The following is a 14906-nucleotide window of genomic DNA, read 5'->3' on the forward strand; positions in this document are numbered from 1 at the left end:
ACATTCAGAAGAGGTTTCTAGCTTCATTTTTAACATGCGAGACCCATTGAAATGGTGCTAGAAAGATGGAACCATTTTGCTAGTTCTTGTCTTCCTTGCATGTTTTTCTGAGCAAAATTAATATCAACTGTAGAGGATTTTTACCTAAAAGTTGAACTATGTATTACTCGGTTATAATATTTTGTTATTGAAAGTCCCTCCTTATAAGCGGCTTTTAATCTTGTTGGGGGGAAAAGATAGAGCTAAAATTGTGTGTGTGAGAGAGAGAGAGAGAGAATGGGTAGGATTTTAATCGAAAAATGGCATAAGGGTTAAGCCCATTGTTTCCCCAGTACAAAATTGAGTTGCCTTTAAGATGTATTACCTCTTTATCAAGCATTATCCTAATACCTGAATAGATAAAGAGGTTAGTAGAAAACTTCTTTTAGATTCACCAATTCTTTATACATTGTTTGCTGATCAACATCTTTTGTTTCTAGAGTATCTCAAGTTTTGGGACCTTACCTGATTGCTACTTTTCAACACCCAGTATAAAAAAGGAACTCTTGGTTGGGAATTTGAAATGTTTTAACTTCATTTTTGCTTTCAGACGTTGTGGGAGCTTTATCACTGGAGGCTTCTCACATTTGTTAATGTTAGAAATTGGAAAACAAAAAACAGAAGTCCAGATTTTTCTTCCCTGAGTTCAAAAGGTTGCTAATTTCATTATATTGTCTTTGCCAGCCTTGTTAGATCTGAGGATGATTAATTTTGTTTTGGATAAAGAACACTTTTCCATAATACTCCTGAAGGAACGAAACTCCACCTTAATCTAATTATACTTCCTCCTCTCATGCTTGAGCCCCAGATTTTTCCACACTAAAGGTTATCACTGCATATAAGCAATGCTTGTTTTTTCTTTGTATTGCAAACTTTTTCTTCAGAACCAACTGAAATAGAAAAACCAAATGGTGTGATGAGTGGGGAATTTTAAACTGAGGGTACAAATGTATGATTTCTTTTTAGTCTCAGTTCCCCTCCTCTAACTTGTTTTGTTTTGTATTCTGCTTCCCATTCTTACCATCTTTCCACTGCTATTAAATAATGTATATAGTTGCCATAGGCAGTTTACATACTGATCTACATACTTATTCTCTCTGACTTAAATAGGACTTATTTCCAAAACAAGCATGTGAAGAAATGCAATTTAAGCCATTTTTCAAATTCAGAGCTATAGGAGTAATTATCTAGAATTACAGAGGTATTCCTGTCTCAGGGAATGCTTGGAGATATTTTGAATCTTTTAGTCGTAATGACTGCCCATTGTAAAGAAGTGCCACCATGTATTCAGACTTAAATGAAAACACCTGCAAATGTGAATTAATTTCCTGAACTGCTCTGTCACTTAGGAACTATGGTCAAACAAGTTCTACCAGTCTCAGAAGCCTACCAGACTATTTTTATTTTGCCTGCTTTTTGTCACAGAGGATAATATAGAATGAGTATCTGCACTGAACAACTTCCACTGTCCAATGGAAGCTGTTCTTGGAAATGCCCACCCTTGAAGAGAAAGACACTCTTTACGCAAATACATGTAGAGACATGAACAAGATGACTGCAGATAAAAATGATTGCACACTGCAGTATGCTTCCTTGCTTCAAAGTGAAGTCACTGAGGATAACAAGGACTTCATGTATCCTACCTTACATAAAGGAAATTGGGCTAAATAGATCTGTCCATATGCATAATACTTCAATATGCATTGAATTCAAGGACCTTGCCACAGAATAACCATGCATAGGTTTATGGCTCATTGGCCTGGATTTCTGGATCATTGTTTTCTCTATGTAAGTGTGTTTCAGACACACGTAAATAAATCTTTTGTGAAAAGAAAATGGTTTGTATCTATAAGTAGATGCGATCGTTTTCAGAATAGGCTAATATTTCAGGAAATTAATTTTAATCATTCATTGTATCAAGTTTGTTTTTGAAAACAACATCTCGTCAATGAATGTAAGATGTACCAATGCAATTTGATGTTCTAATTACCTTTCCTTTGAAGGTGGCTGTCTTTCACACGTGATTGTTTTCCTTATGTTTAATTATGGTAGTACATGTTATTGTCTTGGTGAAGTATTAGAATTCTTTCTAAGCTCCAAAGAAATTATGAATATTTCTGTTAGTTATGTTTGTAATCATTTTCACAATCGTGCTATAAAGCATACGGTATTTGGTTGTGGAGCACCTTATATTTGTTCATCTGTGGAATTTATTGATTTTTTTGTAGTCATCTCATGTTGTTTTTTAATTGTACCTCCATAAACTATTTTTTTTATTTGTAAGCCACTTAAACCAATTTTTGGCAGAACTCTGACCACTAGCTAATAGCAGATACAGAAACATGAATCTTTCTCACTATTCTTTGGTAACCTGGAGTTTTTCAGCTCTACATTTTAGACAAACATTCTCAACCTGATGGCGTCTAACCAATGAAAACTGAGTTTTCCACACACTGTATTTGAAGAACACCACACTGAAGAAAGTTAGTTTAAGAGGTATTTGCGATGAGTCAGTTGACTGAGTTCAGTAAGATCTATGACTTCCATGCATTGCAGAAGTAATGATATCACCGTTTTCCAGCCTGGTGCCTTCTAGAAATATTGGGTGTTTAGTCCCAATGTAATAGTATGCTTGCCCAAAGGAATCTTAGTTGCAACATCAACTACAGGGAGTTCATTGGGTTCAGTGATGGATGGCTACGTGATTCATTGCAAATACACACTTAAGCTTCAGAATTGAATATAACTAGGATGTATTAACAAGGAGAAAGTGCATACCTATCTCTACTTTTCCTTAAGTGGGAGCATCACATCTGCACTTAGGAGGATGCTATTTTCATAGGGGATTGGAACTATATTTGCAGCACAGAGAAAGCTATTTCAGCTCTACTGATTCTATAAGTCCAAAAGGTACAAACTGGGTGAATGCTTAGCTGGATGCACATCAAACTCTTAAGTAGAAGGACCTGGAGTATTAGGAGAATGAATGCATATACATTGTTGTTTCTTATTTGATTGAAAAGCCTAAATAATGTGTTCATTTTCAGGAACATCTTTCCTGCAGTATCTATCTAGCCAATTTATTTGGCAAGTTGTGCTCTGGGTTCTTTCATGTAAGCAGTGACATCTATCAGAATGACCCCAGAAGTAAACCTTCTCTATCATGTAGCTGTATCCTGGATGAATCAAATTCAAAATGGCCCCCACCTTGCTGGTTGTTTCAAAGGGCCTGAAGTCGTTGCTCTTGATTGGCATTACTGAAGCTATATTAACCCCTATATCTTTCTAAACAAGTAATACCAGCTGAGGGCATGCAAAATATGAATACATTTGGACAGTACATATGAGGAAATTTACCTTCCCCCCTCCTGCAACAATCCTTATATTGCTGTTAAGTGGGGTGGGGGTCCATCTTCTAAAAGCCAGTAACAGTTTAAGACAGGGGTCCCCAACCTCCAAACTGTGGCCCGCTACCGGTCCATTGGGAACCAGGTTGCACAAGCAGAAGAGAGGGCATGAAACATTTGCACAAGCAGCAGGTGCACACATGAAATCATCTCTTCCCCCCCCCTCCGCACTGCCCCCATCACTGCCGGTCCATGGAGTTGGAAAGGTTGGGGACTGCTGGTTTAAGAAATAGGACAAAACAAATGACAGTTTTTTATTGGCCTGGAGTTGTTTACTTTAATACTAACAAAGAAATACATGTCCACTGTGTCTACTTAAGTATTTCCCCTGTACAGAACTTGACTGTAAAAACAAAGAGGATTTAGGTGTCAGTCTGAACTTTCTAGAGAGAGGGAACTGTGATGACTAAAGGAGAATTTGATATTTAACAGCTGGCCTTGTTCCAATATATTTTAAATAGTGGATATTATCAAGGAAAATTGATTCATGTGATAAAGATTGACTTTAATATCAAATATTGATCAGATAGCCTGAAATAACTTGCTTTCTCAAACGTGACAACATTAAGATGGGCAATTTCAATTCCCAGAATTCCCCAGATAGCAATTTTGGGAATTGAAGTCAATACATCTTAAAACCACTAAGATTGAGAAACACAGAGCTATAGATTTAGATCCCAAGTCTAGTTAATGTGTTTCAATATCTGAGAGATCGTAAAGGAGTCTATAATGTTCTATTTATGTATAACAACTGTGTCACACATACTTGCGTCTTTCTGACAGAGACATAAATCATAGCAGGGTATGACAGGCTTTCACATGGGAAAACAAAATACATTTATCACTAAAAGCAAAGAAATCCACCCTAAAATATAAACCTTCCCTAGACTAGAAACTTTTTTGAGAATTTCCCAAGATTTGAAAGAAAATAATTTACTTTACATTTCAATACTTATATTCCATATTAATGGCTGGCAATTTTCCAGATAAACATTGTGTATACTTTTAGTTTCCTTAGCACATTGCTTTCCTCTCTTCACAATTTATAAAGGCGTGTGGTTTTTCAAGATGAAACTGCAAATGTTTGCCAATATCTGAAATATTAAGTCTATATAAAGTGGGCATATTAGAATGAGAAAACCACAATATTTTTTTAAATAAAAGCTTAGCTAAACTGAAGGTCTTAACTAAAAAGCTGATTAAGCCAAATCGTTTTTTTAAAGGTGTTCAGAATGTATACCAAACTGACATTTCTGTATCATCTTGTTAATGATGCCTTAATTGTGTTTGACTACATGTGGTAAGCCACTATTTAAACAATAGAGGTGGCTACATAATGTTAGGTATTAAAATGTAATTAATCAATTTCAAGGTTTGTTTCAAGAGGAAAGGGGCTACTACCGTGATGGTGAACCTATGGCACACATGCTAGAGGTGGCATGCAGAGCCCTCTCTGTGGGCACATGCGCTGTCGCCAGCTGCTCTTCTGGTTTCCAGTACGTACATGTGTGCTGGCCAGCTGGTCTACGAGCATGCTGGAGCACCGGAAAGCCAAAGACCAGGTGGCCGGCACGCATGTGCATGCACATTCCGCTTTGGGCACTCAGTGCCAAAAAGGTTCACCATCACTGGGCTACTACATGCCCGGATCATCTTTGAAAATTTGTATTTGCTTCTCTATTCTATCAGCACTTACCTAAAATGCATACCTAACAACATTGACCCATTAATGCCGATTTAATTGTTTTCATGTTTCGTTTGTATTCACATCTATGAAATTCCAGAGTTTACTTCATTTTCTGACCATATTAAATGTGAAAACCTAACGCTGATTTGGTTTTATACATGCATCCATTTCATTATTTTAAAAATAACTAAGTATGCTTAACGTCGTCTGGGTGGAGTAGTGTGCAATATTCTAACTGAATTTCACTGATGCCAAAATACTGCTGTGTTTTAATTTTCTTAGTGGTTTATATTGGGAGGCTAGATATATTTTTAATTGTTGTATCTGTTTATTGCAGAGTTATATAATCTTTGGAAATGGACTTCATTGGGAGGTAAGAGACTATCAATTTTAAAGGGTTTTTTGTTTATGTTTAGGTTTTTAAAGATTTAAGCAAAATGTAGCATATAGCAGTGATGGCGAACCTTTTTTGGCTCGCGTGCCATAAGCAGGGGGAGCTCAGGGGGGTTGTGTGGGGGCATGCCACACCCATAATGCAATGTGCGACCCCCCAGTGCACATGTGCGCACTACAGGCGTGACCCCCCCATTTTTTGCCTGCTTTCTTTGCCCTCCCCAGGCTCCAGAGGCTTTATAGGAGCCTGGGGAGGCGAAAACAGTCTCCCCCGCCCCCCGGAAGCCCTCCAGAGGCTTCAGAGACCTTCAGGACGCTTCTCTGAAGCCTCCGGAGCAGTCAGAACAAACCTCCAAGCAAACCAGAAGTCCATTCCCGAATGGACTTTTTGTGCTCCAGAGGCTTCAGGGAAGCTCATGAAGCCTCCAGTGGGGGCGGGGGAGGCTCTTTTCGCCCTCCCCGGGCTCCTATAAAGGCTCTGGAGCCTGGGGAGGGCTTTAAAAAAGGGTGAACTCAGCTGGCCAGGGCGCACATGCCCTGACAAATGGCTCCGCGTGCCAACTGTGGCACGCCTGCCATAGGTTCGCCATTACTGACATATAGAATGTGTATGGAGATTCTCAGTCATCCAGGAAATGTGCTTTTTGAAGAGGCAACTAGACTTTCTATTTTTTATTTGAAGGAATTTCCCTTCTTATCCAAGAAGCTTCTTCGGCTCTGACTGGATGGTGGGGAATGGAAGGGTTTATACTCCTGACAAATGACCAGCTGTGTGCAAGGAGTATATTCCTTCTATTCCACATCATCCAGTCAGAGCTGAAGAAGCTTCTTGGATAAGAATCCAAACATCTTAAAAGAAAAACCAGAAAGTCCAGTTGCTTCTTGAAAAAGCACCTTTGTGATATACAGCAAATAATAAAATGTTACAGAAATCAGATTAAAACAAGAATTTTTACAATTTCCTTGATGAAAGAGGGACAGTGCCATAGGATCAACAAGAATTTTTCCTTCCTATAAGTCCTTATGGTTTTTCAGCGCATACATTTTGTATTAGAAATAATGATAGTCCTTATTATGCAAATATTGTGTTGTTGCTTATGTTGAAGCATGCCATTGTATTTTCTGTTACGAATCTCACTAGGGCAGGGGTGGCTGGCTAGGAAATTCTGGGAGTTGAAGTCCACAAGTCTTAAAGGTCCCAAGTTTGGACACCCCTGCACTAGGGTATTTATATGAAAAATAAGAATGCATTTAAAATAGGAGGCTTCCCGATTTTGGTTTGCCAGTTTGGCAATAAGAAAGGGTTGCAAATAAAACTGAATTTCCTCACAGATTCTTGGCGGAAGGCAAGAGCAAGTATTCCATCAGAAGAGCCTAATCAGGCAAAAGCGAGAATGGATTGTCCCACCTTCCAGGATCTGGGAAGAGCGTGACAATTCCCAGAAGAACCCAATTGCTAAGGTAAGTCAGGCTTGGAAACAAATATGTCTTTTGTTTTGTCCTTCATAGCTTTCCTCAACTTGGACTGGAGTTGCAATCCTGTCAAGCATAGAAGGTGTCAGATTGAGTAAAACAACCATATAATATCAGTTGTACAATTCTGGTTCATTACTGGAAAAAATCAAAATGGCAATAATCATTATTTAGTATAGCTAAATTATAATACAGTAACCTTATTAAAGCGATTCAATGTATTTGCCATTTTTATTTGCCAAACTTGACAAAACCGAGCTTAACTAAAAATATTTTTGCCTACCCCTGTGACAGTGATGGCTTACCTTTTTGTTGTTGCTTGCCGAAAGCGTGCACGCCCCCGCACCCATAATGCAATGTTTGTGCAACACACACACACTCGTGCACATCACTTCCTTGCACATGAGTGCATGACACATACCCCATTTTGGGCCTAGTAGGCATCCCTGCAGCCTCCTGGGAGCAAAAAAAGGCTGCAGGGGGGCCACGCCACACACCCCTGTGCATCACTTGTGCTCCCCCCTGCCTTCCACGCATGCGCACGTGACCACCCTGCCCCCTGAGCATGCACACACATCTCCCACATGCGCCCTGTGCATGCATGTTAGAGATCTGAAAATCAGCTGGCCGGTAGGAGGCGCATGCGCAGTGGAGCCAAGCTGGAGCGATGGCTCGCATGCCCGCAGTGTGGGCTCTGCATGCCACCTGTGGCACGGGTGCCATAGGTTCACCATCACGGCCCTATGAGAATCAGAAATGTAATTATTTAGCTAGATTATTTATTTCATTTCATTATTAGCTAGATCCTGGATAGTGGATCACAAGAGAACATCAGTACATAGACAAATTTATACTATTTCATTTGAGACTATCTGTTTTGCACATGCACAAAGGAGGCTCCTTGAGATTCTTTGCGTTCTCCATTTAGTTTTGTGGGCAGCCATTATATATTTTCTACATATAATGATCCATCTGTTGGAGAATAAGCTGTGACTTTTATTTGCTGGTTAGATCTATTGAATATAGTTTTAAATTTCTGCCTACCTCTTACAGTATTGTATACTTTAAGTTTATAAAGGCTGGTTCATACAAACACGTGGCTTGGGTATGGAATTAAGTCATTTTTGATATTTGTATAATTTATTGATTTGGTAATTAAGTAGGCCACATCCAGAGCAATTGAAGCACTTCTTCCAGAAGATTTACATTCAGAAAATTGCTGGACCAACCTTGAAGTAGATAGATTGGGATGGTCCAGAGTAAAAACAAAGTTTTTCTCGGAATGTTACATTCCCAGAATAAAATGTTTTGCACATCTTTACTTAAAGATTTATGTTATTTTAGTTTTCTTAATAATTATTTTTTTAAAGATTAAAACATATTTGTTTTCAGTTTCAGAGACAATAAATATTGTTTCTTTTCTCCTATTCCATATAGATTCGGTCTGACAAAGATGTTGAACCAGGAGTAATTATTACTTACACCATTTCTGGCCAAGGAGTCACAGAACCACCGTATCATTTATTCGTGATTAATGGCAGAACTGGAGAATTGAACATAACTGGAATAGTCGATCGGGAACAAACACCAATGTTTCATGTAAGCAGATGAAAGTGATAGATTCATATCCGTTACCGGCTCTTGATTTTTATGTTTATAGAAATTTATTTTTCTTAATGAGCCAACGGAAAAGAGTAAACAGCATAATCCGGTGATAATTATTTCTATTTTTCTATTAATTGAATGAATTGAATGAAATTTGTCATGTGGACTTCTTGTTAATATTCTTTCAGCTGAAAGGCTATGCCATAAATCAAAGAGGTGAAAATCTGGAAAAGCCACTGGATTTGAGGATTAAAGTTCTGGATATAAATGACAATAGCCCAGTGTTTTCACAAACAAGTTTCAGTGGTTCTGTTGAAGAATTGTCGGAAGTGGGTACGTTCTAGACAGTTATGTACGTTTTCATTCAGATCCAGCATTCATATTTTTTTTTCCCTATACAATTATTCTGAATCCATTCCTTCCCTCCTGTTGCCTCTGGGCCCTTGTCACAAATATTTGTGTAGTATTTTATTGACTAAATATTTTATTGGTTAAAATATTGCAATAGAGTAGAAATACCACAGACTTTTATTTTATAGTATTGTTGGGGTGGGGCACTAGAAAACATAATTAAATACTTGAGAATCCATGTTTTATTGACAGCCAAAATATAAGGTCTAGGAGCCAAAAAAAATCTTGGTTTTAATTTTACGATAATTCCAAAATACTCTGGAGTAGAGGCTACATGTACTTTACTCCTTAACTTTGTTCTCCTTACTATGTAGTAATTAAAAAGGGCAAAATCTTGTAGTGCATTTGGGTAGAATCTTAACAGTTTGATGTAAATTTCTGCTTAGGATAAATTTTTACGGTGATCACCACCTCTATTATTGGGATGGCATAAATATACCTTCCCTTTCCATGTATCTCGTGTGCCTATTCTGCCACTGAATATTTGTTTGGGTTTATATAATCCGCTTTTCATTTAGGAACTTGCAGTGATATGCATCACATCAACACTGGTAGTCCTCAACTTACAATAGTTCATCCTGTCAGCATTCAAAGTTACAGCAGCATTGAAAAAGTGGCTTATGACCATTTTTTAAAAGCAAGGCAGTTAGAGTGTTCAGGAAGAAAATGTGCACTCTTGGTTGTTGCTGTTTGATATACCTTTGTAAAATGCTTAACTCTTCTTAGGTACTCTTGTGCTGAAGATAACTGCAACTGATGCAGATGAGCCCAATAACCTCAACTCCAAAATTGCTTTTAGGATTGTTTCTCAAGAACCTAATGATCCTAATGCATTTGTCATTAAGCAAGAAACAGGCGAAGTTAAGACAGCATCATTCCAGCTTGACAGAGAGGTACTTTCTTTCTCTCATAATATTCTTTCAAGGGTTTCTTATTTATCTAATTTCTTATTGAGTTAGTAAAAGGATGGAAGATGCTAAGATTTCATGAACATTCCTTTATGAAACGAGAGGAGTGTCAGGGGAAAAATCACCCTGAAGAAAAATGAGGTCTATGGATCGGGCTGATTTCCAACAGCATATGCATTAAGATATTGAAGAAAAAGAATAAAAGTCTTGAGAAGCATATTCTAATTAATAAACAACTTTAATACGAAAATAATAAAACGAAATAAAACGAAACTAACTAATTGTTACATTTTGATAATAAAGGTTCCGTCTGCCAGCTTGGCAGCCGGACAAAAGTTCAGCAGTAGCTTTCTCTTTCTCCCTCGTCTCTGGAATGTGTGAAGACATGCGCAATAAATCACTGATAAGAACTTTTATGACCTGCGCAATAACTCTTTCTCAGTTTAACTCTTCAGTGTCAGTTCAGTCAGTTCATGTCTAGCAAACTTTTTAACGTAGTGACAAGGAGCAACCATTCTCCATTAATCAATATGGTTGAGAGCCTTTTTTTATTTCAGAGGGTTAGAAAAAAAAATGTCCTTATCTTTTGATGAGGACCACAATGTATCAATGGCTTACACTTTTGCATCTTTGTTTCTCTGACCTTCTGCTTTCTAGTCTTCTGCTTTTCACTACTGGGGTTCAGAATACTCCGATTACCTCCAATCTCAGGCACCATGATTTTCTCTGTATGTTCTGGCAGAAAGTAGTAGGTATTAAGTTTCTGCACTTCCCACCATGAGCTTTCAAAAACAATGAGTGAGAAATGTGTGGCCTCCAAATGTGGCCAGAAGTTACAGATACTGATAGTTGTAATTCAGCAATCTCGGGGGTGATATTGAGTCCCACTCACTCTTTAAGGTTCCCCAGGTTGGGGACACAATTCTTTTTCAGCTACCTGTTGTTGTTTTTCTATATCCTAACTTTCATGCTATTTGACTATTCTGCAGCTACATAGTAGTTATTCCTTGGTTGTGGAAGCAAAAGACCGTGATTTAGAAGAATATGGGAATCGTCAAGTGACTACTGTACAGATCAAGATTCTGGATGTTAATGACAACATCCCTAAACTCAACAAGACTGTGGTGAGTAAAAAGTGTGCTTGCTATTATTTGGGCAGGTTTCTTCAATTACGATCAGAAAGATGTGTCATTATAAAAGGCTTATTTATTTACAGTATGAAGGAAGCGTAAAGGAAAATATAGCTAATGTGGAAATCATGCGCCTGGACGTCTTTGATGACGATGAACAATTTACTGATAACTGGCTGGCAAACTTTATGATTGTATCTGGCAATGAAGGAGGCTACTTCCGTATAGAAACAGATTCACGAACCAACCAAGGAATTCTTACTCTGATTAAGGTTAGTGGATGGGGAGAGGCAGTATGCATGCCACATTGACCTCAATCCAGTGACGGTACTTAGCAAAAGAAGAGAACCGTGACAGCCTACAGCACAATGGCACACTGATGTGTTCTGTATGAGTATTTCTGCACAGATTCCTATCATCTCATTGTAACCATCTCTCTGCCCGGTTTCCATTATGATGAGATTTTATAGTATGGTAGGATGTTTTGCACATAAAACAGTTGCATTCTGCATGCCCACCTACAACACATACCCACAAAGAGCATCCATTAGTTCAGCTTCTCGTACTTCATAATAATTTAAACTGTTTTCTGTTCCACAAATTGAATTACAAACCTTGTTTTACTTTAAAACTGTGGGATAATATAACATCAGGCTTTTTTTATAACCATTGTCAAGCTGAGTCAGTTAACAAGAGGTTGAGACATCCCCTGTTTTCGTATGCCCAATAATAAGGGTGAATATAGGTTCCTAACTCAATTGCTTGATGTATCTGTTTTTTTAACATAGAATCTTGATATTCTTTGTCCTCTTCTGTGCCTCGATCTCTATTTGATACAGTGACATGAAAACTCAAGAGTCTTTTCTGCTCTTTTTTTATTGACAGGACTCTTGACTCTGAATGGATTTTCAAGGGTATTTCATAGCAAATAATATTGAAGTTGCAATAGTAGACTTCCACCAAGAGTCCAGAAGGATATGCAAGTGGGTAAATTGAAATTGCATTCTAAATTGCGATTTTTTTTCATTCTCTCTGCAGGAAATAAATTATGAAGAAATGCGGACAATGGACTTGAAGATTGTAGTTTCTAACAAAGCAGCATATCACAAATCAATTATCAGTCAAGTTTCCCAAGTAAAACCAATTTCTGTCAAAATTAATGTGGAAAATGTGAGGGAAGGCCCCGTATTTAAGCCCCGAACGTTAGTGATTAAGACAACAGAAACAACGAAAATAAACCAGATTATTGGAAGCTATCAAGCTTATAATGAAGACACTCAAACAATAGCACAACGCATCACGTAAGACTTTTTGTTTGTTTGTTTGTTTGTTTGTTTATTAGTAAACGTACAGGCCTCTCAACTTCCAATGACTCTGGGCAACTCACTACAGTCAAGGTTACTGTTCCTATGTGGTGTCAATATGCCAGACACATAGATTCACTACTGTCATGTTCCAACATTGCTCATCCTTTCGTTTATGCTGAAAAGAGAGATGCAGTTTATGCCTTATGCTTCCCAGTGCCTTTTGTTTTAAATGTGTTTGCAGTGACAGCTTTGGATAATAATAATATCCACATGCTGCTCAAGAAACAACTTTCATCTAAATACTAGTAAGACAAAGGAGATGGTACTAGATTTCCGGAAGCACAGACAGGAACCTGCCCCACTGTATATCGAGGAGGGCTGTGTGGAAAGGGTTTCCTCTTTTAAATTCTTGGGAGTGCTTATTAGCCAAGATCTCACCTGGAAAAACAACACGTCTCTGGTGATTGGAAAGGCCCAACAGAGACTTCATTTCCTTAGAGTCCTGCAAAAAAATCAGGTGGAACAACGGCTGATGACCTCTTTCTATTGGTCCACCATAGAAAGTGTCCTCACATATTGCATTACAGCAGTGGTTCTCAACCTGTGGGTCGTGACCCCTCTGGGGGTCGAACGACCCTTTCACAGGGGTTACCTAAGACCCTGGTCATACCCTGGTCAGTGTCTCTTTGCATTTCTACCATCAGGCAGAAGACATCAAAGTATAGCCAGCCGAATAAATAGGTTTAAAGATAGTTTCTATCCTTGAGCTGTCAGACTTTTAAATACAACCACAGTCACTCCATGCACACGCTAGTTTTTTTTCTTTTTTCTTTCTTTTTTGTTTCTGCTATAATTTTGCACCAGTGAGGTTAAAACCAATTTCGTTGTATTTAAGTACAATGACAAAGATTATATTTATACTTATAAACATTCAGTATCAACATGAAGTAGGTATATGCATATTTATATGGCTTCCCAGAGTTGCTTCTTGTGAAATGGGCAGCCGTATAAGTATGATTGATAAGTAAATACTGAAAACATTGATGTTCACATGTCATCTTGAACCATGGTTTTGCACATTGTTTGTTGAACAAACTATAATAGTGCAAAGGAACAATTCAGAAATGATTTATTGGGCCAACCTCTGATAGGTTTTCCAATTAAACTGTCCTTGTTATGTGGATTGGCCAGAGATTTGAACAGGGCACAACTAGAAATACACCAAGAATAAATGTATTAAAATGTGACTGTTATTTATTAACAATTATTTGACTGTTATTTATTAACTATGAATAGAAATATAGTATGTAGATGTATAAAAAGTTTGTATGTTTCCTAAGAAGTATATAATTTTTATATGTATGCTTAATCTCTGATTTGTATGTTTATTTTCACATATATTTAAATTTTACACAGGTATGCCAAAGGAAGCGATATTGCAAACTGGTTGATAATAGATGCTAAAACAGCTGAAATCAGACTACGTAAAGTCCTAGACTATGAATCACACTATGTCATCAATGGTACTTACACTGCAACAATTTTGGCCATAAGTACTGGTACGTAGTGAATATTTTTATTGTACTTTATAATGGTTCTTAATTACCAAGAGTTGTAAGATCTGGTGGAATACACAATAAATAATTTAACTACATTTTTCTATTCTTTCTTGAAAAGTATCAGCATGTCACTCATGCCAAATTCACATCAGTTCATTTTTATTAAGTTTCAGAATCCACCAAAACTGCCTGCAATAGTTAGAAAGCAAGTAGGAGACTATATTTTTAATGAGCTATAGTTCTCTGCCTCATTTTTTCTCTCTTTTTAATTTTTTTTTTGGGGGGGGTCAAAAAGCTTTGGCAAAATGCCAGCAATTGGAATAGAGAAAGCATGAAAAAAACCAATATTCTTATTTCGAAGAAATTAGTGTTGGTCTTAATTTCATCAAACCATGGCCAAACTAATGATCTAGGATCCTGTTTAGATGAACAAATAGGATTAAGATTATACAACATATAAACATCTTGTTGTGCTAAACCAGAAATCTGATCATTTCTGCTTCAGGATTAGGTTCTACTAACCCAGAAAAACTACAAATTAGTTTTGAGTAATTTACGTTGACCTGGTTACCTTAGACTCAAAACCAGGAGAGAGATTTAATGTAGGGCAATTTTTTGTCTAGCTACCTGCAGAGAAATCAATGCTTAGAGTGATTTGCAATGTGAAATTTCTTCAAGCTTTCCATTTCTTTTATGAGCTTTCTTTCTTTCCATTACATATTCATTCCAGTGAATATGTAGATTTCTAAATAAGTGCAGAAAATGATTGAGTAAAGTATAAATCCCACACTCCATCTATGCTGTGTCTCATGCCATCCAGTGTCCACAAAAGAGGCAAGGATGCTGGCAGAATAACTATTGCAGTGATGGCGAACCTATGGCACGCGTGCCACAGGTGGCACGCGGAGCCATTTGTCAGGGCATGTGAGGGGCTGCCCTGTCAGCTGGCCAGCGCGCATGTGCACGCTGGCGGGCTGAGTTTACCCT

At 37.7% G+C, this 14906-nt stretch overlaps 1 protein-coding gene across 1 annotated transcript in view; it reads left to right on the plus strand.

Annotated features, from left to right (window-relative positions):
• The window catches only part of DSG2 (desmoglein 2), a 30714-nt gene that overhangs the window by 3587 nt on the left and 12221 nt on the right, over nucleotides 1–14906 (plus strand). Inside the window, exons 2-10 of the mRNA XM_081951926.1 lie at nucleotides 5471–5506; nucleotides 6859–6987; nucleotides 8437–8598; nucleotides 8793–8937; nucleotides 9742–9908; nucleotides 10913–11047; nucleotides 11140–11325; nucleotides 12092–12354; nucleotides 13777–13919. Coding sequence (XP_081808052.1) covers nucleotides 5471–5506; nucleotides 6859–6987; nucleotides 8437–8598; nucleotides 8793–8937; nucleotides 9742–9908; nucleotides 10913–11047; nucleotides 11140–11325; nucleotides 12092–12354; nucleotides 13777–13919 — 1366 coding nt within the window. The remainder of the gene's footprint in view (nucleotides 1–5470; nucleotides 5507–6858; nucleotides 6988–8436; nucleotides 8599–8792; nucleotides 8938–9741; nucleotides 9909–10912; nucleotides 11048–11139; nucleotides 11326–12091; nucleotides 12355–13776; nucleotides 13920–14906) is intronic.

This window comes from Natrix helvetica (assembly GCF_964273705.1).
Source record: "Natrix helvetica genome assembly, chromosome: 4".
NCBI lineage: Eukaryota > Metazoa > Chordata > Lepidosauria > Squamata > Natricidae > Natrix > Natrix helvetica.